Genomic DNA, 27,533 nt, shown 5'->3' with positions numbered 1-27,533 from the left:
ATAAATAAATATGAAAGATATTTTACAACAGTGGAAACTTTCATCGAAAAACTTGTGTGATTATATACTACGCCAGTCCGATATAAAATTATTATTAAGTCAGAAATGACCTTAGGTTACATTAAATGGAATCTGAACCGAGATTCAAAAAAATACAAACTAATTAAAAAATCATATTCATATATCATTATCATTTACACAATTAAAAACAGAATTACTAAACAATTACCTCTTTCAGTCCATAGTCCTCTCCAAGAGCCCCTGTGTCCTCACTCTGTGCCTTGATCAGGGTCACGCCCGTGTGTAACTTTCCTGAAGGTATGTACTGAATAGCTATCATCAATCGTTGATGAAATGCTTGAGCTGCTGTGTCTAGGTCAGTTGAACTCTTTAAGACGTCTAAGACTGACAACGTATCAACAACAACCTTCAGACGTCCACTGGTGTCCTTTTGTTTGCCCATTTCCTTGGAAAGCTGAAGTTAGATGACATGGAATCAATATTACAGCTGCAAAAGTTAGCAGAACTTTCTTTGAAATTTATCTTGGATTTTAGTGTTAACACAACCAAGTGACATCCTTATCAAATATTGCAAATGAAATGTGATGTTATAATCAGTACTCTATGGGAGAGAACAAATCAGAAATAATCTACATCAGTGCAGTTTATGAAATTCAAACAAGAGGCCCGTGGGCCTTAATGATCACCTAAGATTTGAAATATTTCAGTTAATTTCATTGACCATTTTTGGCCCCACCCATCAGTCCAACGGCCAACATGTGCATAATCATTAAGCTGTCATCCCATGCCGATAATGTTAACCAAATAAGAATGAATTCCAATACAAATCAATAAATAATAGTAAAAAATGTGATTTCCCCATATAAACTATTGAAAAGTTTACCCCTCCCCACAGGCAAACGAGAGACCCCATGGTTCATGAAGTTCACAATTTTGGTAAAGCACTTTAAGACCCTTCATTATATAAAGAGTGTTTGATTCTGCCATATCTTTGAGTAGAGAAGAAGATTTTTGAGCTTTCAGTCAATTTGACCCTTTTTAGCCCTGCCCATCAGCCCCAGGGGGTCAATCAGGGCCAACATGTGCATACCATCAACTGTCATCCATGCTGATAATGTTCACCAAATTAGAATGAATTTCAATACAAATCAACAAATAATAGTTAAAAATGTGATTTCTTTATACAAACTTTAGTAAAGTTCATGAAATTCACAATTTTGGTAAAGCAACTCAAGACCCTTCATTCTATGATGAGTATTTGAGAAGAAGATTTTTGAAATTTCAGTCAATTTGACCATTTTTTGCCCTGCCCCTCAGGCCCCTGGGGTGTGGGGACCATATAAATTCACAATTTCGGTTAACCTTTAGCCAAAAAAGCTTTCTGCAAATTTCAATGAAATTGGTTTTAATAGTGATTTTGGAGAAGAAGTCGAAAATATAAATTGTTTATGGAAACACAACGCACGACGGACAAAAGGCGATTAGAATAGGTCAATTGAGACTTCGTCTCAGGTGACCTAATAAAAACTGTAGAACTTGTCCGACAATATTCATTCTACAATCACATAAAATTGATCATGAAAAGGAGCGATAAATTAACTCCAATTAAAATGGACATTGGCATTTGATGACAACAAGGCCAACAAAAGGATTCTTTTGATGACTATTACGACAAAATGAAATGAACATGTTTTCTTATTCCTTTATGTGTATCATATGCCAAGTCTTTTTTTCTTCCTATATTTTGCATATGTCTATCATCTGGGCCACTGCAGACTGTGTTGGACAAGTATACCTAATCTAAGCAGAAAGCTGTGTTAAACATAACACCTAAACAAACAGGCATGCTGTATATTGCTAAAGCAATACATTTCCAAATTTCACTGTGTATTCTGGTCTTACCTGGGTTTCGTTTATTGAAGTAAACTGTTGAACAAATCTACAAAAAGAAGCAATCTCTTTCTGGTCCTGGGTCTCAAGGATCAACAGGTCTCTGAATGTTTCGATATGAGTTGATACAAATTTAGGTGAACCATCCAGCAAACACAGTGACTGAACTATTCCATTTCCTAGTTTTTCCAACTGCAGTGTCATCTCTATGGCGACGGCTGCACCAAAGGAATAGCCACATACGTTATATGGAGGTTTGGGCCGGACCGATTTCATCACCTGTAGGTATAAACAATATGGAATATACCGTCACAATCTGCTATGTATGACAACATATGTGTTGTATTGATGGTATTCTCCTCAAGGCATTCATAATCTACCTGTAAATACAAAACTGTAAAGCATACCTGTACATGGAATGTAGAAGAATTATTTCACCTGTATGTAGACATAACACAGCTCTATGTAAAAGTTTTACAATTCAGCTATTTGTAGAAATTGCACAGTTTAACAGAATGTAGAACTTGCATTTACATCATTTATGTAGAAGTGGTATAGTTTACACCTATGTAGAAGTCGTGAAATCATATAGTTTATCTGTATAGAGAAGTCATATAGTTCATCTGTATGTAGAAGTCATATAGTGTATCTGTATGTAGAAGTCATATAGTTTATCTGTATGTAGATGTCATATAGTTTATCTGTATGCAGACAATAAAGTATATTTGTATGTAGAAGTCATATAGTTTATCTGTATGCCGAGACAATATAGTTTATCTGTATATAGAAGTCAGAGTTTATATGTATATATATTTCATCTAGTTTAATTTGTATGTATAGACAATATAGTTTATCTGTATGTAGAGACAATATAGTTTATCTGTATGTAGAAGTCATAGTATCTGTATGTAGAAGTCAAAGTTTATCTGTATGGCGAGGTTATATAGTGTATCTGTATGTAGAAGTCATATAGTTTATCTGTATATAAAAGTCATATAGTTTATCTGTATATAAAAGTCATATAGTTTATATGTATATAGATTTCATCTAGTTTAATTTGTATGTACATGTATAAAGATTTCATATAGTTATATAGTTTATCTATATATAGAAGTCATATAGTTTATCTGTATATATAGACAATATAGTTTATCTGTATATAGAAGTCATATAGTTTATCTGTATGTAGATTTCATCTAGTTTAATCTGTATATAGAAGTCATAGTTTATCTGTATATAAAATATAGTTTATCTGTATATTGATGTCATTTAGTTTAATTTGTATGTATATAGTTTAATCTGTATATAGAAGTCATAGTTTATCTGTATATTGAAGTCATAGTTTATCTATATGTAGAAGTCATATAGTTTATCTGTATGTAGAAGTAATATAGTTTATCTGTATGTAGAAGTCATATAGTTTATCTGTATGTAGAAGTCATATAGTTTATCTGTATGTAGAAGTCATATAGTTTATCTGTATATAGATTTCATATAGTTTATCTGTATATAGATTTCATCTAGTTTATCAGTATGTATAGACAATATAGTTTATCTGTATGTATAGACAATATAGTTTATCTGTATGTAGAAGTCATATAGTCTATCTGTATAGAGAAGTCATATAGTTTATCTGTACGTAGAAGTCATATAGTTTACCTGTACGTAGAAGTCATATAGTTTATCTGTACGTAGAAGTCATATAGTTTATCTGTATGTAGAAGTCATATAGTTTATCTATATGTAGAAGTCATATAGTTTATCTGTATGTAGAAGTCATATAGTTTATCTGTATAGAGAAGTCATATAGTTTATCTGTATGTAGAAGTCATATAGTTTATCTGTATGTAGAAGTCATATAGTTTATCTGTATGTAGAAGTCATATAGTTTATCTGTATAGAGAAGTCATATAGTTTATCTGTATGTAGAAGTCATATAGTTTATCTGTATAGAGAAGTCATATAGTTTATCTGTATGTAGAAGTCATATAGTTTACCTGTATATAGATTTCATCTAGTTTAATCTGTATGTATAGACAATATAGTTTATCTGTATATAGAAGTCATATAGTTTATCTGTATGTAGACAATATAGTTTATCTGTATATAGAAGTCATATAGTTTATCTGTATGTAGAAGTCATATAGTTTATCTGTATGTAGAAGTCATATAGTTTATCTGTATGTAGAAGTCATATAGTTTATATGTATGTAGAAGTCATATAGTTTATCTGTATGTAGAAGTCATAGTTTATCTGTATGTATAGACAATATAGTTTATCTGTACGTAGAAGTCATATAGTTTATCTGTATGTAGAAGTCATAGTTTATCTGTATGTATAGACAATATAGTTTATCTGTATGTAGAGATAATATACTTTATCTGTATGTATAGACAATATAGTGTATCTGTATGTGGAGGCATCATAGTTGTATATAGTTTACCTCTATGTAGAAGCTCGCCATGGCAGGGATACTGTGAAGAGGGACTTCCTTGGAACATTGAAGTCCGTAGACAGGACAGTTCAGGTTAGAGGACAACTCGGTCAAACATTTCACACCTCCTGATCAGGAAAAAATATAAAACCTTTGAACTTTCATGTATCACAGGATATGTTGATTACTCCAAGGATTATATACCAATATGTTCTATGGTGTATAGTTTATCGAAAACTTGTTACAAGAAATAACAAATCAGATTTTTTTTTGTTTTTTTAAATTGATCACAACAACTAATGACTTTCTTGTGCATGACATATCATTGGACATCCACAAGACTATGCTCTGTCATCTCCTCAAGTTCTGATATGCCTTCTCCAATAAAGTGGAGCAGACTAACTCAAAAATATGGCATAATGGTGTGCATTTTGATAAAAGCATAAAACTTGGCAAAAACAAGTATACTGCATGGGTATTGCTAAAGCAATACATATCCCCTACTGGCCCCCAATAAAAATAGTGACCTTGACCCAAAATCTAAGAAACTCGTACTTGATCTGTAGCTACTCATACTGAAGTTACACAACAACTTTCACTAACATACCTTGAAGCATGGCTGAGAAAAGTGCAGAAAACTGAGTGGACGAACTGACAGACTGATGGGCAGACAGACGGACAGATAGGTTTCACTGGTAAGGGACTAATAATGTTCAAAATAAAAAATAATTTGGCCTCTTGACCATCGCGAAAAAGGCCCTATGAAATCACTGGCTGCCATTTTTCAATATAGCCCCCAGTGGCTTCATAGGGATATTTCGGGATAGCCAAATGGCCAAAAAATTTTCATTTGTCATAAACTTTAAAAGTTGCATGCTTTTATCATAATGTGCACATTTTTTCGACATATCCACTCCTCCAATACAATTAGTACTCAAACAACATCCCAGTGGACACAAAACGTTCGGAGAACGTCCGGAAAACATCCTATTCAGGTCACAACGTCCGGGACTTTCCTACAACGTTGTGAGAACGTTTTATGTCAAACGTTAGTACAACGTTAGCTTTTGACGTTGTAACAACGTTGTAACAAGGTTTTAATGCAAACTTTGTGTATTTGTTGTTAATTTTAAACGGCTTGCAAGTTTACACAAATGCCAAAGACATACCGAACGAAAACATCAAATTTCATGATAAATTTAATTATCTAATTGGCTCGAAATTTTATTTGTCAATAATGAATATGTTTAGATTAGTTTAAAAGCAACCTACGTCGCCTATAATGTGCCCTTATAATATAATATCGATCATAAATCCTTTCCTGATCCAATTTTGCTGTTAGACCTCCTTTTATACCAATAAATGTGATCAAACTCGAACTTACGGGGTTACGATAACAAATCGGTGCTACCTCCCTTTATGTTGCAATATATATCCGTCAGGGGGCAATAAAAACATTCACATTCATTTCAAAAACATTTTTTAAAACGACTTTAATTTCAGTTTTAACTGCATGAAAATATCATGTTTTGGTTGAAACCGTTGCAATTTTTTTCGGGAAAAGAAATAGATAGAGAGAAGAAAAAAGAGTATTGATATTTGCGCGGTAATTTTAACTTCCGGTTCTTTGTTCTGCAAACACACGTGGGCCGTACACACACACATTTCAATCGGACTGTTGACTTGCTGTACTGGATTATGCATTTGCTTTCAAAATAACATATGGAATCAGCTTTCTTCCCGAATACAGATCAGTAATTCAAGGTAAGTTCTATATGATTCGTATTTTGTTTATTACACTGCGTTTGATTTTGACTTGTGTGTATTTACAAACAGATCGGCCATGTTATGATTTATCTTCACGTACGTACGTACAAATGTACAACGGATGTACGTTTTTGGTATCGGGCATAAGTTTAGTTTTACGCATATTTGTTAACCGAGCACGTTATGATATATTGCCGAAAAGTTTACGGTATATCAATAATTATTGTTTTGATTTTTTCTTTACAGATTAAATGGTGATAACTGGATGCACCGAGGTAATCAGAGACATGATCAGATAGGAGTGATGGGAGGAGTGCAAGCACATGGACACATGGAAATAAAGACATTAAAATACTGTTAAAAAAAACTTGAGTTTTTGTTGTACATAATAGGTAACAATAGTAGAAATTAAAATAATACGACGTTGTGACAACGTCTATACAACGTAAATAAAACGTTGCCACAACGTAACTCAGTAACGTTGTGGTAACGTTGTGTGAAAACGTTCCCCAAACTTTCATTTGCAACATTACTACAACCTAAATGCAACGTTGCATCCTGACGTAACTGCAACGTTCTCTAGACGTTGTGTGCCCACTGGGATAGTACTCAAACAAGTTTTTTGGGGTTCCGACGATGACTATATCACTGACCATTGTGAACCAAGGCACCAATTTCCACTTACCTTCTAAAGGATGGACAATAAATAATGGCGATTGGCTATCATCTCCTACATTTATCCTCACTATGGTCTCTCGAGGAACAATCTCGTCCAAGTCATATCTTTCAAGGACTTGCTCATTTAAGATCTGCTCTGAGGGTATCTCATTGTCTTTGACAGGATTTTCTAGATTTTCAGATATAACCTTCAGCTTCGATACACTAAGTTGTCTAATTTCACGCATGGATAATGTTAAGTCAAAATCACGCTCCAACGTTTGCTTGACTTCTACTCCCATCAAAGAATCTAGGCCAAGGTCACCAAGACTGGTATCAAAATCCAGAGTAGATGGGTCCTTCACCCCTGTAATGGAATAAAAAAGGAAGAAAAGATTAAGAAATCCATCATAAAGGTGATTTTGTCCACAGAGGTTTATTTCATCAAGCATTAAAATTAACTGAATCATTACTTCAATTTTACAGATAAGAAGCTGAATATCAACTATTTCTATTAAAAAAGTCTTTCAGTTTCAAACTTGTTTTAAAGGAGGTAAAATCCCATACCTAGAATATTACAAATGGCATCCACCAAGTTTTTCTTAGAACTTTGACCTTTTGACCTCTTGTTGACCTTCTCAGCCAGTACAAAACTGGACATGATAGGATGTGGTTGGTTTAGGAATGTGTCCAGTGTAGACAGACAGGAAGACATGCGTTGTGGCAGGGTGCCACCGATCACAGTGTCATTGGTTCCCATGGTATCCAGAACGATCCCAACATCTCCAATGGCTCCCCATTGCACGGCTAGACCTGTAACAACCAGGACAATAAGTTCAATGCATCTGAAGGTGTTGAGACAACAATAGTTCTGATAGGGTAACAATGGGGGTTGTTTGTTTATGATTTTAGTCAAATTGGAGGTTTTTCTTTCCTGTATAATTTCTTTCTATAAATGAGTTTTCCTGCCTAATTTCTTTCAAATTTTTTTTTTTGTGTATGATTTTAATCTTCAAAGGAGTTTTTCCTGTCTGTAAGCATGATATTAATTTTAAAAAGTGATTATGGAATTACTGTAAAGTAATAAATATGGAACCAAGCCACGAATCAGAACTTTTATATGCTGACAATGCTCCATTATACAAAAATTAGGTTATATATTTGACCCACACGTCTACTATCACTTTACCTGGTAATCCATCCTGTGACCTCTGCTCACAAACCCTCTCCATCACCGAGTTTGCAAATCCGTAGTTAGACTGACCAGCATTGCCACGCCCACAACTGACAGATGAGAACACAACAAACCAATCCAGGCTGTCCTTACAATGCTCTCTTGTTACTTTATCTAAAAGCAGGGTACCAACAACTTTAGGCTGGCAGACGATCTCAAAATCATTCTGGCTCAGATTTTCTAAGAATCCCATCTTTGAGCACCTGAAAAGAAAATATTGGAGACTCTGTATAATGTTCAGTGTGCGACCACCTAGCAGCCTAGCTAAAGTGGTCGTAATAGCAGGATGATCTTAAAAGAGAGGTGGAGTAGACTCGCCACAAGGTACGTTAATCCTGTAGGACAATGCATGTGTAGTATATGAGAACTAAACACATACATTCTATGCACTTATGTGTATTGTTAGTGTATGTGTATTGACCTGTGATTGTTATTTTGTTCAAAGAAAGAAAAAAATAATCATTCTCTAAATCATTTAACTGGGCAATGAGTGGTAAATTATAGATATAATTAGCCCTCATTAGGACTTAAAATTTGTCATAATACTGAATAATAGCAATATTAGGCATGGCCACTTTTTAGCATTTTAATGATTCTCTACACAATTGTCTAGAAATCAACATTTCACTTTAAAATAACATTTCTTTGTAGGCCATGTCAATCCTTTTTAATGCCAAACTATCTGTTTTATCACTGCTGACTCATGGGACTGTCATAGAACTGCATCAACTCAACATATTTAAATAAATAATCTGTTGTCTGTATGTCGTCACTGTTGATATGAATATGAATTTTAGGCAAAAGGTAAAATTCCCTAAATTTTGAAATTATTACAAGTATTGTGTTGTAGACTTTACCATGGCTAAGTGAAAGACTCCACCAACTTCTCCAATATCACAGGATTCCTTTATGAGAGATTGTGCACTTTGTTCTGAGGATACAGCTTCATTGGACACAATGACCTGAATGCCCTTCTTTTTCCACAGTTGCAGTTTCCGTGCCTGGTAACCAGTTTTGACCCCTGACCTAGAGGTCAACACTAAATGTCTGGCACCTCTGTTGATCAACCACTGAGCCAGCTCTAACCCAAAGCCTCCAAGACCGCCTGTGATGATGTAGGATTTGTGGGAGTGGCAAGCAAACCTTGGAACTGCTTCCACAATTACAGGTGATATATTTTCAGCTTCTTCTTGAATCTAGAAAATAAAACCAGGTACAAATTTTATCACAAGACTAGACACATCACCAATATTGTAGTAACACACAGAAACATTACCTTTCACTGGTCTTGTAGCAAAATTTTGATTATTTTTTCATGAATATATGATAAATAGAATATTACACTAGTGTCCATGCATGTAATTTTGTCATATTAAATTATTAACTACTTTGATGATTTCAATATTTCATGAATAATCTTTTAAATTTCTCAATTTTATATATTTTTTTCTCAATAAATCAAGTTAGCTTATTGAAATATACGAAATAAAGTCAAAATGCATTGTATCTTAATTTTTGAAATTTTAAACAAATACCTGGACGAGGACCTTGCCGATGTGTTTGCCCTTGGCCATGTACCTGAAGGCTCCCTCAAGGTCATCTCTCTCAAACATAGAGGAAGGGAGTGGCTGTACTGCCCCAGAATTGATCCCCTGGAAAAGAAGTTCTGATACTTGTCTCCATTCTGGGTTACCTTCCTCAAACAGAGCATCCAGAAGGATACCATGGAAACTGACATTCTTCAGGAACACTGCCATACCTAGAAAATAAATGTAAAGTACGTTAGAAATAGAAAGTTGAGTATTTTTTTCTGGATTCCAAAGACAAATTACCAATTAATGGTTAAGCTAATATGTTTAATTTCAGTTATACACTAAAATTTGAGAGATGCAAAAGGAAGTACATTAATTTTGTAGAGTATAAAAGACCACCAGCATTGCACTGTACTTAACAATCTGGTTGTTAATTTTCTGTATAAATTGCTGTATCATAATGAACATACAATATGTGATAAGAACACAGTAAGAAAGGATTTCTTGGTGCTGGCATTTAGAAGATTTAGCTTTTTGGAGCAAGTAATCAAACATTTAACGATTAATGTAATCAATTCAGAAAATACTCATAAAAATAGCTCATACATGAAAATTATATTTGAATATCCCGTAACATTTGATTTGTTTGGTTTGTTTTTGTTTAACATCCTATTAACAGCCAGGGTCATTTAAGGACGTGCCAGGTTTGGAGGTGGAGGAAAGCCGGAGTACCCGGAGAAAAACCACCGGACTACGGTCAGTACCTGGCAACTGCCCCGCGTAGGTTTCGAACTCGCAACCCAGAGGTGGAAGGCTAGCGTTAAAGTGTTGGGACACCTTAACCACTTGGCCACCGCGGCCCCTATCAAGTCCCGTAACAAGTGTAATAACAACCACCTTACTCTGAGAAAAAAGTTATGCCTTGCCCTGGTGGGCTTATTACATCATGAATACAGCAGATGAATTTGTTTAAATACTTATTCAACTTTTAACGTACATACCCAGTGGGTTATTTTTAGATAAGTCAAATTTCCCAATTTCCAGGAAGCGGCCATGCTGCGCTAGCAGGCAAACACTGGCTTGGAGCTTTTCTTCGGCAAGTGAATTCAATACCACATCCACTCCTAAAAAAAATTGCACCAGTAAATGGTATTATACATATACCGATATTTGATGGCCACATATACCGTATGTATGCTATTTAATTATGAACTGTCGAATCCAGTTCATTGGCAGCAGAAGGAAACTGAATAATCCTCCTTGGTTGTCACTTAAAAATGTTTATATTAATTTTATATCAATGAGAGTTACTTAAATCACAGGCCAGCCAAAGTACCATGTACTTGGTACATCTACTAATTAGGTACAAGGTAAGAAAGAGGGCCTGATTCCACCTAATTTTCAGAATTCCTACAATATGCAGTGTAACATTGACTAACTAGCATATCTATTACATAAATAAGTATATGTTTAAAATATAGCTTTTTATCTAAAATATATTAGGAATATCAGAATACATTGGATTGCATGGCTGTCAGAACAAATAAAAATATTTATCTGAATATCCAACTTTTTAAGGATTTCATCTAAATTATTTAAAAGAAATTTATTAAGTGTTATATCTCGGGTTTAAATTAGGGAAACATAATTAATGTTAGGCCATTTTCCAAGTAAAACAATCTAAAAGAAAACACACACACCTTTTCCTTTAGTGAGTCTTAGTATAGCTTTCTTAAAGGATGTGTCTCTTGAATAGCAGATATGGCTGTCCTCTAACTTAGGAAACCTAGACTTCAGATAAGCTCTTTTCTCTGCTGTACCGACAGTAGTGAAAACCTGGCATCGGTAGTGAAGGGCGATGCTGATAGCCGCCTGACCAACACCCCCGCTCCCCGAGTGGATGAGGACACTGTCACCGGGTCTAATCCGACCACGTACAACCAAGGCATAGAATGCGGTCGTGTAGACAACAGGTACAGTAGCAGCATCTCTGAGTGACCAATGGTCTGGGACTGACCAAACAAAATTGGTGTTAACACTGACCTCAGTGGCCAGACCCTGTAATGTAGAGTTCTTCTATTAATGCATGCTTGTAACAAAATGTATAATAAAACAATAGTTCCACAATAGAACAAATAAAATAGCAAGTTCGTAAATCCATAAAAAAATCATAAGCTAGTGCTTTCTTCAAGGAAACACTAGATTATAACAGAGTGCAATCAGCCCAATAAAAAACTGAAGTTAAATTTGTATATGGACTTATGGCCCAATTGATAGACAGGACAGATGGGGAGGATTACGTATATCAATTTCCCTTCCAATCTCCAATAAGAGGGATAATTAAATTTATGAGTTTTAAAGTGTGACTATAGAGATCTTTCTTTATATGGAATATTTTCTTCCATGATGTAAACATGATATTCAACAGCAGGGATAACTCTGGAGGAGGCCATGGGGCCATTTTCCCCCTATTTCCAAAATGGCCCACCAAAACTCACAAATTTCTTCAATTTACTATGTTTTGGCCCATAGGATTTCTGAAATCTTGTCAAAATGGCCCATGAGTTTTGGGTCCAGGGTGAACCCTGCAACAGAAGCTTCAACATTGAACACTGTACCTTTGCTGGTAGTAATCCCATCACTCGCCTTCCATGTTTGTCCTTTCCAGAAAATTCCATGCCAAGTATGCATTCCTGTGTAGCAAGGTCCCCAGGCAGAGCGTCTGGTGGAAGTTTTCCTGTGGCTAACATCACATCACGGAAGTTCAAAGCGGCATAGTGTACACTACAACAGGACATCCCAGACTGATCGCTGTCTGGGGGTGATTCTATCCAGCTTAGACTGGACAGATCACCCCTGGTCAACACATTTACGAACGCTCCAGCACAGGGCTTACATTGAGTATCTGTAAAACAACACATCTATACAGTATACCAACTTTAACAACATTCCCTCGAGTATAAACAAAAACAACCCTGAATCAAATCGTCAGAATTCTCTTTTTATGCTTGCTTCAAAATCTGACGTTCGGCACCATATTTTGGATGTGAAATTGAAAGCATGTAAGCAAAAATTCCAGTTTCACTTGTTAAGATGTTGTGATTCTGAATTCTGAATATTTCTGAAATCTGAAAAGAATTGCATTTTGCAAGATAATGACAGGTGGACAAAGTCTTACCTCTGGAGGGTACATGTCTGTAAGACCCCCACATCCCATCCTTCCAAACGTTCATCACCAAGTCTTTCTTGACAATTTCCTGGAACTCTGAACCTTCAAACAACCAGGCAGGGTTTTCCTGTTTGGAATCCATGTTGAATATACACCTGTCAAAGGACAAAGAAATTAAAAGTGACTGTATTCTACCATTAAATGTAGTACAGTTAATCTCATCTATTATCCTACAATAAGACCAGGGGCTGACACATAATGTCCCACTCAATTTCTGGGGTGGGCCTATCACAGGACAATGAGAGATTGTATTTGCTAGTAATTCTACCTTTACTATTCCTTTTTTTTTTATAATCTGCTACTGACCACCAAGGGAGATAATTCAATTCCCTTCTGCTGCAAATGAACTGGATGTGACAGTCCGTAATTAAAAGCATTCATATCGGTATATATGGTCATCAAATATCGGTTCTTAAGCTCTATACAGCAATAGAACATTAGCATATGTAATACAGTTGTAGACAGCCACAAGGACTGTCAGCTCTGTTCATTTCAGCTGTAAATGACTAGTGGTGATTACCAAGATAATTTGCATAAAACAGCAATAGATGACTACCATGCAGGTGGCAGCATCATTAAAGAAAGTTTTACATAGCCACCAGGTGGCAGACTTGTCATGATATTCTATAAGTATAAACTTACCTGATCCTCTCCCCTCCGGGCTCCTGTCTCAGACAATTCACCAGTCCTAATAGTCCACTATATCTTGTCTCATTCACTGTGAGCCACAAATTGTTCCCCTTTGGCTGTTCCTGATATTCCGATATCTTAGTTTTCAATTTCTCCACCCACTCACAACTTGTTCCTTCAATATTTAGAATTTCTTGTGAACTTGTTTCTTGGATATTCACCGCACACTTCCTCAACAGAAACAATGTTGATTGAAAATTGTCTGTTCTTCTAAACACAACTTCAAATCCTTCCTTATGAAACAAGGCTTCCCATTGGTCCTCGTCAAGGTAATACACACACCTGCGCTGTTGGAGTCCATTCTCAATCTCAGAATGTTGCTGGCCAAGATATTCCATGGCGAAGGCAGACAAAAAGTTGTTTGTGGTGTCTTGTATCATAAGGAATCCACCCTCTGTGAGGAGACTAGAAATGTTCTGAATCACTACTGATATGTCTTTGTGTTTATGTAACAAGTTTCTAGCAATCACAAGATGAGAATTTTTAAGGTTTCCTGGGGCTTCACTTTCCACATTCCACTCAATGTGTGAAACCTGGTTCTCACTGTCCTGAAGTTCATCGCTTTTCTCCAGTTTACTTGAGCAAACTTTGTAGTCCACATGAACTAAAGGATGTGTGGAGAGGAGCGACAGGACATCCACTGATATACTATGTGTGTCTGTCCCAGTCAGCTCCGCTACTTTCACCACAGATGACATCACATTCTCCACCACAATGTCTAAACATGGCTTCAGTGTTGGAGCAGCTGACAAGTTCTCCACTATCAAATCTTTTGTGCAATAACAACTCTCCCAACCGTTGTAAACTCTCTCTATATTTTTGGAATATTGGTCATCTGAAGGAACGTTTAAGACTTCCTGTAACCTTCTTAGATATTCTGTACCCGACTTTGATGACCAGACAGGAAGTCGACTCAAAATTTCTCTATTAGAGTCAGTCTGAGAACACAAACACTGGATAGTGTTTCTGTCTAGGGTTGTGTCACTATCGAGTAGCTTGGAAAGTTCATCATATACAAACGCATTGCAGATCTTCCTATATTCTATCACATCATCACTAAGGGGCACATCCTTGGTGTAAGGAACAAATCTGAACTCTTCCAGGATCGGAGGTGTCTGACTTTGCTGACGTCGAGGGGCCACTGTCGCATGAAGCCCCTCCATCTGTACCCCACCTGCTACACATGAGTCTGTGTAATCATCTGACAAAATATTTGTCACTGTGGGGAAATATAAAAAAAAATTCAAAATAAATATTTATAGCTATTGCATTGAGATTCATTCTAATAAATGAGAACACAGGGCCATGTAACAATGTTTCTGGTATACTAGTCAGCCCATGAACATTGTAAAATGCCACTCTGAGTTGGAATACATGTATGCAAATGTGTAGTGTAACCCCTTTTAAAATTATCTTAACTCTGATGGTACATTACTGAATTATTGTGTCTGGATCAAATGATGCATTTGATCGATCAGCATCACAGCACTTGAATTTTTTTTATTTTTTTTTAATTTATTTTTTTTCAATCCAGAGTTCGTTCAAGTGATTCTTAAGGTAATATCCATATCTGGTCATATGTATTTTCCCTGCTAGTTGAACAATTACGATCCACAGTATAATTTAATTTTGTTTACATCAATCTGCTTTTCCATCTTTCCATTTGTGATGGAAATATTCACACTTGTTAAATAAATTAAATTCAGTCACACTATAAATGCCTTGGAAAGCATTTTAAATGGTTACAGTGATATTAAAACAGAGTCTGAAATCTAGTCCAAACGATAATACCTCAAAGGTACATTAGTTGTACCAACCTTGGTGACCGTCATGAGTCTGGAAGACCTCAGCGCTATGTACAATAGGATCTACAGCCAGAGATCGGATTCGTGTGGGAAGACGTAGGTTTCCACCAGGCTGGCGTAGCACAGATATCTGTAACATGGTGTCGAGGTAAGTCACCCAGTTACCTGTCCACAACAGCTGTGCCTCCGTAACTGTAATAGGTGAAAAGTCGGACTGCTGGTGATACACCATTTGTAGAAACTTAACAAAATTGTCCTAGTGTTGCTATTAGACAATCTCCCATGTTAAACAAATTATGCAATGGTATCATTATCATTGGGTGGTTGGGTGGTGCAATTTTAACACAATCACCTTTCACCTAGGTGGCAAGGGTTGGATTTCCAGATCAGACATGAAAAAGTATTGGATCACCTTTGCAATCAAATGTTTTTTCTCAGAGTACTCTGATTTCCTCCCATGCATAGTAAGATCCCCTGCACCCTTCCATTGGAGCAAACAAAAGTGCTGCTTGTTTCACAATTAACATAGAATACATAATGTTGATAGTATTGTTATCAATATACATTCAGTGTCAATGTTTCAACTTGAATTTTTGTGACATCTACATCCAGTCCTGGAGTTACATTATTTACCTTTGATGTCTGCTCGCAGGATTCCCCTAAAATCAGAACCGTAGTCATATCCTCTCAGTCGAAGTTCCTTGTAGATATCTGAAGACGTCAGCAAAGGGCCTGTCATTTCATGGTCACATGGTGCCCTTTCTGTCATTTGATTGGTGTCCTCTGGAGTACTGACCTTGCCGCTAACTGCTAATGTGCCATTTTCACTTATTTCAAATTCACCTGTTGTCTCCATAATTGTTACATCAAGTTTTACTTTACCTGAAAAGAAATCAACATTCTTATGTGAGGTAAACAATTCATTGTAACTTTTTGATGCTTAGAAAATAAACATCATTCATTGATATTCAAAAGGCACTTTTAAATTCAAGCTCAGCATTGCCAAAAAAAATACTTATAGCAATTAGAGGTATTTTAGAACAGCATATTATAGTTTGCCTATTGATGGCATATTTCATTGAATACCAATATGATACTCAAACTTGAACCCCAATATGAACCACACTGTATTCTGAATTAGTAAAATACAAATAAATAAATCTAACCAAGCAAAAAGTATTAATCTAAAAACATGTCAATATTCCTAAATTAAACAATACTATAGATAAATATCCATTTCACTATGCTAAATCAATTATACAACTCTCACAACATGAACAAGCATGCTGCGATTGCTAAATCATTACGTCCCCTACCCCCACCCCCACCCCACACCCCACACCCCCACCCCCAATAAAAATAGTAACAGTGACCTTGACCCAAAACCCCCGAAACTCGAACTTTGATATGCAGCTACTTCTACTGAAGTTACATTAAAACTTTTGCCAAAATATACCTTGCAGCATGGCTCAGAAAAGTGAGGAAAAATTAGTTGACGGAATGACAGATGGACAGACAGACAGATGTTTTAGTAACTTACCGCTTTCTGGCAAGATCGTAGCATTGTGAATGTTGATGTCCTCGAACAGGACAGGCATCTCTTCATACATCAGTCCCTTCTGTTTGGCCAGTGTCTTCCAGGCTAGCACCAGGTATCCTGTAGCAGGAAATAGGACACGCCCATCGATCATGTGACCAACTAGGTAATTATCAGGTGACTCTGGTGAAATGTCGACCTCAAAACTGTTTCCGGACCGCCCACCACCTGCTCCTATGGTGAAGTCCTCTTCTGTTGGTACAAACCAGTTGGATGCATGATCCCACTGTATCATAGGGGAGATCATTGGGGTACCCCGTGACACAGGGAAGGATACCTCTGGGTATAGCTTAAGGATGTTAAAGTCAATACCTTGTAGGTAACATCTGTGGAAACAGAAGACCAATCAGGTTAATAACTGTGGAAACAGAAGACCAATCAGGTTAATATCTGTGGAAACAGAAGACCAATCACGTTAATATCTGTGGAAACAGAAGACCAATCAGGTTAATATCTGTGGAAACAGAAGACCAATCACGTTAATATCTGTGGAAACAGAAGACCAATCACGTTAATATCTGTGGAAACAGAACACCAATCAGGTTAATATCTGTGGAAACAGAACACCAATCAGGTTAATATCTGTGGAAACAGAACACCAATCAGGTTAATATCTGTGGAAACAGAACACCAATCAGGTTAATATCTGTGGAAACAGAACACCAATCAGGTTAATATCTGTGGAAACAGAACACCAATCAGGTTAATATCTGTGGAAACAGAAGTCCAATCACTACTCAGCAATGACAAATTTATAAACCGATCAAAAGCAAATGCCTTTATAAATCAACACAGGAGTGTACCAAAAACAGAAAGAGACAAAATGCAAAAAGTCCATGCTGTGGTATTCCTATAATTTTGTCTGACGGCAGTTCCTGTAAAATATATACCAAATTAGAAGACTCAATGTTTGACCACCCAAAAAGTGATTTAATTCAACAGTATCATATGAAAAGCCTCATTTTATCTGGAACCCACCATGCAAAACTTTTTTCCCGGAATCTTCTGAAAGGATATACAATAGCCCTGAACGGAATCAATGTCAGCAATAATAGTCATATATATATTACAAGTGTATGCTACACAGAAAATTTCATTTTACATTCCAATGTTAAACGGAGTTTTACATCAACATCATCACAGTTTTAACTACTTATAACCTACCTGATACCCAATAAAAAGGTCAGTATTACTGGAGAGATAATTCTAGAGTAGCAGATCTGACTTGGGGGGGGGGAATATGTTGGTAGCTCAAATAGCATGAACAATTCTACAGCACCAGGTTTGAGTTCTGGCCTGGTTGTTGCATATTTCCCCTCTCCTACTACATTAGGCATCCAAATAAACATAGCCGGGGAGGTGGTATGTGGATGTGACTTTGGGTCAAAGACATTTTTGAAGCAGGAAAGAGTGCAGCAGAACTGGACTGGGCTAAATGCCGGAAGCTAGGTATCTCAAATGGTTAGAATGTCTCTCTAGAGTTCAGAGACCACAGATCAAGTCCAAGTCTAGTCGCTGCAATTTCCTCTCCCATTAAAATAAGCAGTAACTCCAACAACCCTGATATCAACAATACAGAAAACCTGTGTGAAAAACAGTGACACATACCTGCCTAACACTGAATAGAAATGCTCAGCATTGTTTGGATGCTCTCTTTTCATCAACCCCAAAATGCTGCATTTTGTCCCAAGTGACCTCTTCAAGATGGCTTGTAACAGACTATGTGGGGCAACCTCGATAACAATAGCATTTTCTGGAACGTGTCTCAGCGCCTCCTGAAACAGAACTGGGCTCACAAGGTTGTTGACGTGGTACTCGGCAGATGAGTATTGGGCCAGTTCCGTATCCCATCGGTCCTCAGGAATGGAGGAACTAATCCAATTGCTTCCCCGCTTCTTTGGCACAATTACCTGGCAATCATAGTGAGATCTGATTAATAACACACACTTCATTGGCTTATCAAAATGACATCCCTCTTGCCTAATATCTGAAAACATTTCTTTTTTGTTGACTGATTTGCTTAAAGGATTTACCTTATTACTCTATACACTGTACTAGTTTTGTATATGTGACACTCACAAACATTTGACTTAAGATCATGAAAAACAAAAACTTTATAATTCACAAAATTAACATTTTAAGAAAATTTTGACAGTTTCTTCCTTTCATTTTTTTTTAATTTATATGCTTGTCCAGAAATAGAGCATGCTCCCTTACCCTTGACAGAGCTGACTTGAGAGTACTGGCAATGTCAGCCATGTAATAGGAATGGAAAGCAACACCCGAGGTCTTCACCTCCTTAGCGAATATCTGCTTGGATTTGAGTTCATCAACAAATTGGTGGACAGCTTCAGCAGGTCCAGAAATAGTGACCGTGTCCTCAGCGTTATGGCAGGCAGGTACAACTCCGGGAGGGCACTGTTTCAAACACTCATCCCAACTCAGACCTGGGATGACAAAACAAACTCAGTCATGCCTTATTTGTCCAGTCACAGCTAATCTGTTTGTCCCACTATCCAGCTACCACTACACTAGTTGTCCCTTAACTAGCCACCACTTATCTCGTTGTCTACCTTTCCAGCCAACACTTATCTGGTTGTCTACCTATCCAGCCACCACTTAACTGGTTGTCCACCTTTCCAGCCAACACTAATTAAGCCTTATTTGTCCAGCCACCACTAATCTGGTTGTCTACCTATCCAGCCACCACTTAACTGGTTGTCTAACTATACAGCCACCACTAATCTGGTTGTCTTACTATCCAGCCACCACTAATCTGTTTGACCCAACACTATCCAGCCACCACTAATCTGGTTGTCCAAACACCATCAGGCCCCCTTAAGCTTTATCCCAATTAAATCTTATGCACAAGTAACACACAATTTTTCACCTACATACATTGTCTAGCTAATAAAGATGAAGTAAAGGTCAAAAATATATACAGCGCAGCAATTGTTATTCCTTGTGAAAATCTTATTGACCAAAAATGTTAACATACCGACAGCTGCCATGCTCCCTGGTGGCAGTTTTGCTTCTTTGATACAGCGTCCTCGCCAATATGCAGCCAGCACGGTTTCCTCTGCTGTCAGAGAGCCATCTGCATATCCACATCCCAACTCTCCCACAGAGTGACCCAATATACCATCAGGCTTAATTCCAATCTTGTACAGAAGATCAACAAGGGCAACCTGAAGATGTAGACAATTATATACAGTTTGACCAAATTTAATAGAATTTCAAATTTTGTAAATATCTACCACATTGAATTACTTTTGGTGCCATGTACTCAATTCTAAGATGTACAGTACATGAGTACAAAATTTGGCTAATCCAAGGGACAAAGAATTGAGGGCATTCAGGTTTACTCTACAACAAGATGCAGGATGCAATAATGCTAATTAACTTTCTCTTCACCTTCCCACTCCATTGATAGCATGTACTGTTGAGGGACTAATAATTGGTTGTATAGGTTAGTTTCATTTATAATGTTGCTTTCTCACAAATTTTATGTTACTCTCAAAAACAAATGATGTATGTTGTAATCAATACCTGCTCACAAGAGCAGATAACTCTTCATTAGAAACGACAGAATAGTTCACTCACCTGAATAGCTGCAATTGACACAAAAGAATTAAGGGTATCTTCAAACATCTTCTCCTCTCCCTTCATAAGGAGGTCGTAAAGACACATGCCATAGGGACGCAGCACTGCATCAGACTTCAAGATGGACTTTTTAAACACCTCAATTTCCATCATCTGACGTCCCATCCCATACCATTGCGTACCCATCCCAGCAAACACAAACCAGACAGGACGATCTGTAGTATCACATGGCTATTAAGAAAAATAATCGGATTGTTGCAGATTTTACAGTACATAATGATGTCAACAGTAATTGTAATTTAAATATACATTTTGTCCAAATTCTAAACTGGGTTGCTCTGTTCAGGCTTTCAGATAAATGGCTGTATGCAGGAATACTAGATCCAGATTAGAGAAAAATTATTAACAAGCTTGAAGAAACCTGAGGATTCTCCAATATCAATACAATGCATTTTTATTATTTTATAATGAATTTTCCTATTTCATAAATTACCCGATATTTTTTTCTTTCAGGTTATCAATAAAATTGGGCCAAATCTAAGTTGGTTTGGTTTGGTTTAATCTTAGTAGGAATGGGTCTATTTAATCTACCTTTAAATGTGTAAATCTATTTAAAACTCCAATTTCATCAATAAAATTTACATTAGATTAAATCTAATACCATTATTAAAAAATTGTTAGATATTATTTTTCAATTAAACAACACTTCTACAAAAAGAATATTATAACGTATATTTTAAAGAGAAATTCCAAACCTGGATTTCCTCTAGAATATTGTCTGTGTTGATTACACTGTAGCCTCTGTACTTGTGTCGTCCTTTCTTAGATGTTTCATTTAGGAGAGTGTGTAACTCCATATTGTGGCTGTGTTCCTTTGCTTTTTCCATCACCGACTTCACGCCATCTTCTGTACGTGCAGAATACACAAATACTCGGCTACATTCATTTCGACTGTTATCAGCCTTGTCACATTTCGTATTGGATTCTAATAAGGCATGCACATTGGTACCTCCAAATCCAAAAGAGTTTACCCCAACAAAACCTCCGTCCCACTGTTTGTTGTTGGCGACCACCTGTAAACGGCCGTCAAGCAGACCTGGAATGTCTGTGTTTGGGGAGTTGTAGTGGAGGTTGGCTGGAAGGACACCCTCTTCCATACTAACTATTACCTTAGCAACTGAAGCAAGGCCTAGCAACAGAAAAAAAACCACAAATAATACACAAATAAATGGACAAAAATTTTAATGTTTCTACAAGCATAGGATATCAGTAAATGGTAAGTCATAAAAAAAAATGAATTTTACATTTAAATTTTAGTTTTTTTATGACTTTTAACTGAAGATTCTGAGATTTGTATCTCTGATGATATATCATAATTAGTGTTCTAACAAACAATTCATTAACAAATATGTTACATCATATGATGACTTGAAAAAGTATACAATGATTTACACTTATAAGTGTGGCTAGATTTACCTGAAGCAGGTTCAGCATGCCCCATGTTAGATTTTACAGAGCCTATGGGAAGTGGTGTGTCCCGTCCCTTACAGAACACATCGGTGATGGTGTTGAGTTCCTGTGGGTCGCCGACTTTGGTGCCTGTACCGTGAGCCTCCACATAGGCCACTGTGGAGGGGCATACACATGCCTCGCTATACACGGCCTGTATCAGCGACTTCTGTATCGCACCAGATGGGAAGGTTATACCTGTATAAAAGGATAGCAAACAGTCTTATACATATCTTTACAATAGAGCAACATTATTCATAGTAAAACCTGGCTCGTTCAGAGAAAAATACAGAGATTGACTAGCCAAGGAATGGGTCTTGTTTTAAAAATAATTTTTATTTACATAAAAAGCAATTTTATCCATATAGTAAAAACTGACTTATTTAGAGAAAATCCAGAAATCAATTGGCCTAAAAAAATAGCTTAGGCCAACAATTACCTTTATTTGAACAAAGTCGACATGCAAAATGCAATCAGAATGTAAATAAAAGCATAAGGTGACCACAAAAGTGTATACAGACCTTGATCTTTGCCTCCATCAGAGTTGGTTTTGGAGTGGATAAGTCTACTGTACATACGTAGAGCGGACTTTTCCTTCTGTAGATAAACAACCACTACACCCTCACTCCTGCAGTACCCATTACCTACAAAAACATCCATAGATGTGAATTTACATCACAATACAGGCAAGACAGACAGCATGTTTTTACTGCCTTCAGTACAGAGATTAATGGGGTAGTGATGAATTTTACATACCTTCAGAATCAAATGATTTGCAGGTTCCTTCTGGAGAAAGCATGCCTAGCCTCTGAAATTGCAATGATGTCAGAGGCTTCAGAACAAGGCTTGATCCTCCCACTATTGCAGCATCACATTGGTCAGTTCTGATGGCTTGTAATGCCTGGTCCATGGCCAGCAGACTGGACGAGCAAGCAGTATCAACTGTGTGACTAGGCCCTGAAATATCAAACTCAATTAAAAATCACAGTAAAAAGCAAGAACTTGTTGTTTTAAGTATAGACCTGATTGACTTCTAAAAACTTCCGCGTAATGGATGATACCACCAGGTGACCCACTAGGTGGTCATATTATTTTTAAAGGATATAAAATGCATTAGAAACCTAACAAGCTGTGACTGGTAACAGACAAGACAAATCTTACAGGAATGAGCAGGCCATATGTATATTATGACCTTGACCTTCAAAGTGTGGCCTTCATGCATTAACTTTGAGATGTTGCAATAGAAAAATATACATGCATTGGTATCAATAATTTGAACTAGACCTTAATATCTGTAATAAATGTAGAGTATCAAGGTGGAAATTAAAAAAAAAATTTTTTTTTTTTTTGGGGGTTTTTTTTGTGAGCAAGATCAATGGGATGTGAAATTCAACATCAAGTTAGTTGATTTTTGAGAATATAAAATTGGAAAGTGATGAAAATATCATCAGTTTTATAGATAAACCAACATGTTTAGTGTTGCATTGTTTAACATTTCCTATCAACAGATTCGGTCGTTTAAGGATGGCCTCCCCTGTGAGAGAGATGCATTATACATGTGGTGGAGCGTGTGTTTTGGGAGGCTGTATGTTCATGTTGGCCTCCTTCATACAGATCTAAAAGGCAGTACAAACCTTTGAAATCAAAGAAGAATGATAGTCTGTTAGCAAACATAGACCGGGTACAGCCTGTCATACAGTATCCTTGGGTTGTCTCCGGATCTGTAGTCACAGCCTCATGAAACTCGGATGCACTGGCGCCCACAAATACACCTGTCCTGGAGCCTCGTACACTGGTGGGGTCAACACCTGTCAGGGGAGTCAACTCATTTTCAGGCATTCATCATCATAACTCAGGTTCACAATGAATAGTTCTACAATGTGGTATGAAAACCAGTTTTTTGGCAAAATTCTGAAATATTTTAATTTTGATTTTTCTTTGGTAGAATAAAGAGGGAAACTAATTGTGGTCTGAGGCTAGTTATTAATTTTCTGAGTTTTGTGACATTTACTCACTAGCATGTAGTTATCAATGCCAGAAATTACTTTCCCGCTGCATTCAAAAGTTTTGAAAAATATTGAAGAAACATATGTTAAACATAAAGAAATTATGAACAGGTTTGCTCCTTTCTTCTCCTAAACTGCAAAGCACTAGAGTCTATCCTAAGTAAAGTAGGGTTTCTAACTCATAGTAGAAATACCAAACATCCAAATTCTCTAATTCAGCTTCAGGGGAGATAACTCAATTACACTTATATTTCCCCAAGCAATTGAGTTTTATTTCATTTGTCCGTGCAAATTTGAGCAACAAGAAATATATACATTAACTTTAAATCATTTTACTGCTCTATCAGTTATAAGTATGATATTGACACAAACAGGATTCACAAACTCTCACCTGCATCACTTATGGCTTCGTACGTCACCTCGAGTAACATTCTCAATTGAGGGTCCATGACATCGGCCTGTTTAGGACTGACACCAAAAAAAGCAGCATCAAATTTGCTTAAATCCACCAGTTTTCCATTTCTCGTTGGTAACCCATATAATCCTAGAAAACATGTGAAGAAAAACTAATTAAAAAAAACATATATGCTGTCGGGCTTAATTATATAAAGGGACTCTAACATTCCCGATACAGTTAATTAATGTTTAAAAAAAAATACACAAAGAAATTATTTTTTAGTATATTTTTCTAAATATACTTGTATTTTTACATTTGTTGAATTCAATTCACCTGGTTTCCAACGTCTTCCATCTTCTGTTACCATGTCAACCCCATTCATAAGATTTTGTTTGAACTGTTCCATGTTGCTGGACTCCGGTAAGCGACACGATACCCCACTTATAACCACCAAGTCTGAGGATGGTGTATCTGTGATATGTCTGTCCATGGTGACGGGAAGGGTCGGATCATCTATCAATAGACCCGGGGACGTCGTCCCACCGTCTATAGGTGGTGGGCTGTCTAGTAGTCTGGCAGGCATTCTACCTGTAGGTTCTACAACATCAAATATACATCTGCCTCATATCACCTATCTAATCATTAATGAACTGAAAACAAATGTTTTACTTAATGAATTGATCTTGATCATTCAGATTTTCATGCAAGAGTTATCAAAGTCATCTTAGTTAACATTTAGTGGTGAGTTGAACAAAACTTGTGTATCTTTTTGTAAAAAAGAAAGTCGTTTTCATTCTATTTATAGAAACAATGACCTAGTTCGGAGGTTAGCATCAATGAGATGTTGCTTGTTTTGTAATAGTAAAGCAAGTATTGTGCTTCCACTCGGGATCAAAACCGCAACACTGGGCTTAATGGTCAGTGCCGGTCTACCAACTGAGCTTTTAAGAGAAATTCCCGCTAGCATGAAGTTAGATGGCAATCATATCACTGTATACACAATGTAATATTAACAATTAAAACCTGCCATATCTATATCAAATCTCATGACAATACAAAGAAATGAAAACCTGGTGAAGAAATTCTATTTATAGGTATAGCAGTAACCTATGAGCACTATGACAATCAGATCAGAAAGAAAAATGCAGTGTGGATATTAGTGTCCAGTAAGCATAACCTTTGCCTTATCATCACACAATCGAAGGTAATTTTATATACTCTCTAACAAAGACTGGTAGGCTTGCTGTGACAATAATGATATCACATTCTTAGTTGTTCATCAATTAATTTAAGTACCAATAACTGACCTTATTGCTTCCAATTAAAACATACCATATCCTAATTGTAAAATCTTAGCCTAAGGACATATGTTTAATTAAATGAAAATCACCAGACCAAAATGGTGGTGAAAGAAACGTGCTGAAGTGCCTTGATACAGAGTTCAATTTACGGTGAATAAATACAGCTAGGGACTTGAGTATATATGTTAGTCTGTTTGTACTGATTTGGGCCTATTCTATTATACATATATAACAGGAGAGGAAAATGCAACGACCAAATCAGGACTCAAACCAGGACCTCTGAACTCTAGATGGATGTGCTAATCATTTGAGGTACCTGACCACTGATATTCAGCCCAGTCCAGGTTCCCTAGCCTACATTTCTCCCTACTTCAACAAAGTCTTCAACTCCTAAGACACACACATGAGACCCTATACCATCTTCCGTGGGTACATTCAGTTGGGTGCCAAGTATGTAAAAGGAGAGGAAAAATACAAGGACAAAATCAGGATTTGAACGCAGGACTTCCAAGCTCTAGACGGATGATCTAACCATTTGAGTTACCTGGAGAAATCTAATGTTAATATCATATACAGTACTGTATATATTATATAATATATAGACGAGATTTGATAGATCCAAATATGCATAGACAGTAAAAAATGTTTAGGTTCCTGTGTAAATAAGTTGCATTCACTGGAAAATAAAGCAAAAATATGAAGAAATGTTCTTCATTATCAAAATGTTCACAAGAAGCTTATGTTTTTTGCACTCCCTTATAAATGTGCTCAGGCTGTCCTGGAGTACACCACAAACAGATTATCTACTTATTCTGGGATTTTTCTGAGGGCTTTTGGTGATACAGAAGGTCTTAAATAACAAAAACGTAAATATCCGATAATAAACGTAAACAAATTCATAACGATATGAACCTTCAAAGTCTTATCTTATAGGACTACCATGCACTATTGAAATTACTTAGTTATTTTCACACAGCTTAATCCAGAAAATGTCCTTCCCTATTCACTGTTTCTTTCCAAAATGAGTTATTTAAAAAAAATAGTAAATAAATAAATATATGTAAATCAGGATTTAGAACAGTATTCTATAACATCATCAAAATCCTTGACTTGTTGTGTAAAGTAAAAGTAATATTAATTCCGATTATCATATCACTATAACATTCAGACAATGTGACACTAGGTTACTGTCACAAGATAAGGCTGAATATATTTTACATTCCCTTTCATAGAAAATAATTATATGATCTAGAACGTTATAATGTAAGAGATTTTTTTTAAGTTACAGTACTGTGACAGTAGACATGAAACTACTGACAAAAAAAATCATCTAATAAATATTTGACCATATAAAAATTATATCGTGCTGAAAATTCAATAAAACTTAGGCTAAGCTTATATGTATACTGACTAATGTATATCATACATTACCTTGTCAAATTTCGTCTGCTATGAAGTGCGTCTTCTACCTCTCTAGATGTATCGTAACTGTGCTAGTTACATTTCGCACACGTCACTGCACTCGGCTGACGTTTTACGCACGCCGCATGGTCCCTTTACATGTGTGGTGTTATCGGTTTGGACCAATCAGAAACGCCGTTGGAACCAACTCTAGGCAAAACCACATGATCAGCCGATGGGTATGAGGAATACAAGGAGTGACCATGGCATTGGGGAACTGTACATTGTGGTTGTAGTATCAGTGTAAATAAATAAAGGGATAATTTGTTTACATTTGGGAAAACTGTCCTTCTTACTATTAGCGTACATGTAAACCCAATCAACTTGTAGATCGGGTTTATGCTTTTTTATGTAAATTATGACGGAATATGAAACATTCTGTACAGCTAGTAGATCTAG

The 27,533-nt window shown here is 36.5% G+C and overlaps 1 protein-coding gene across 1 annotated transcript in view; it reads right to left on the bottom strand.

Moving 5' to 3' along the window:
• The window catches only part of LOC117336733 (fatty acid synthase-like), a 28,383-nt gene extending 1,199 nt beyond the window's left edge, over window positions 1–27,184 (bottom strand). Inside the window, 29 exon segments of the mRNA XM_033897349.1 lie at window positions 230–475; window positions 1,924–2,190; window positions 4,356–4,474; window positions 6,799–7,137; window positions 7,338–7,583; window positions 7,960–8,167; window positions 8,169–8,207; window positions 8,862–9,200; window positions 9,540–9,763; window positions 10,538–10,660; window positions 11,237–11,594; window positions 12,155–12,441; window positions 12,715–12,860; window positions 13,408–14,674; window positions 15,273–15,452; window positions 15,894–16,142; window positions 16,801–17,183; window positions 18,466–18,767; window positions 19,075–19,304; window positions 19,856–20,045; window positions 20,461–20,691; window positions 21,216–21,649; window positions 21,937–22,167; window positions 22,491–22,613; window positions 22,726–22,926; window positions 23,604–23,777; window positions 24,367–24,519; window positions 24,706–24,969; window positions 27,105–27,184. Of these exon segments, the coding sequence (XP_033753240.1) occupies window positions 230–475; window positions 1,924–2,190; window positions 4,356–4,474; window positions 6,799–7,137; window positions 7,338–7,583; window positions 7,960–8,167; window positions 8,169–8,207; window positions 8,862–9,200; window positions 9,540–9,763; window positions 10,538–10,660; window positions 11,237–11,594; window positions 12,155–12,441; window positions 12,715–12,860; window positions 13,408–14,674; window positions 15,273–15,452; window positions 15,894–16,142; window positions 16,801–17,183; window positions 18,466–18,767; window positions 19,075–19,304; window positions 19,856–20,045; window positions 20,461–20,691; window positions 21,216–21,649; window positions 21,937–22,167; window positions 22,491–22,613; window positions 22,726–22,926; window positions 23,604–23,777; window positions 24,367–24,519; window positions 24,706–24,955 (7,539 nt within the window). The 5' untranslated portion in view covers window positions 24,956–24,969; window positions 27,105–27,184.
• Window positions 27,185–27,533: the final 349 nt, after the last annotated feature.

Source organism: Pecten maximus, chromosome 1, assembly GCF_902652985.1.
Source record: "Pecten maximus chromosome 1, xPecMax1.1, whole genome shotgun sequence".
In the NCBI taxonomy this organism is placed as follows: Eukaryota; Metazoa; Mollusca; class Bivalvia; order Pectinida; family Pectinidae; genus Pecten; species Pecten maximus.
This window is presented reverse-complemented; position numbering and strand designations above follow the sequence as displayed.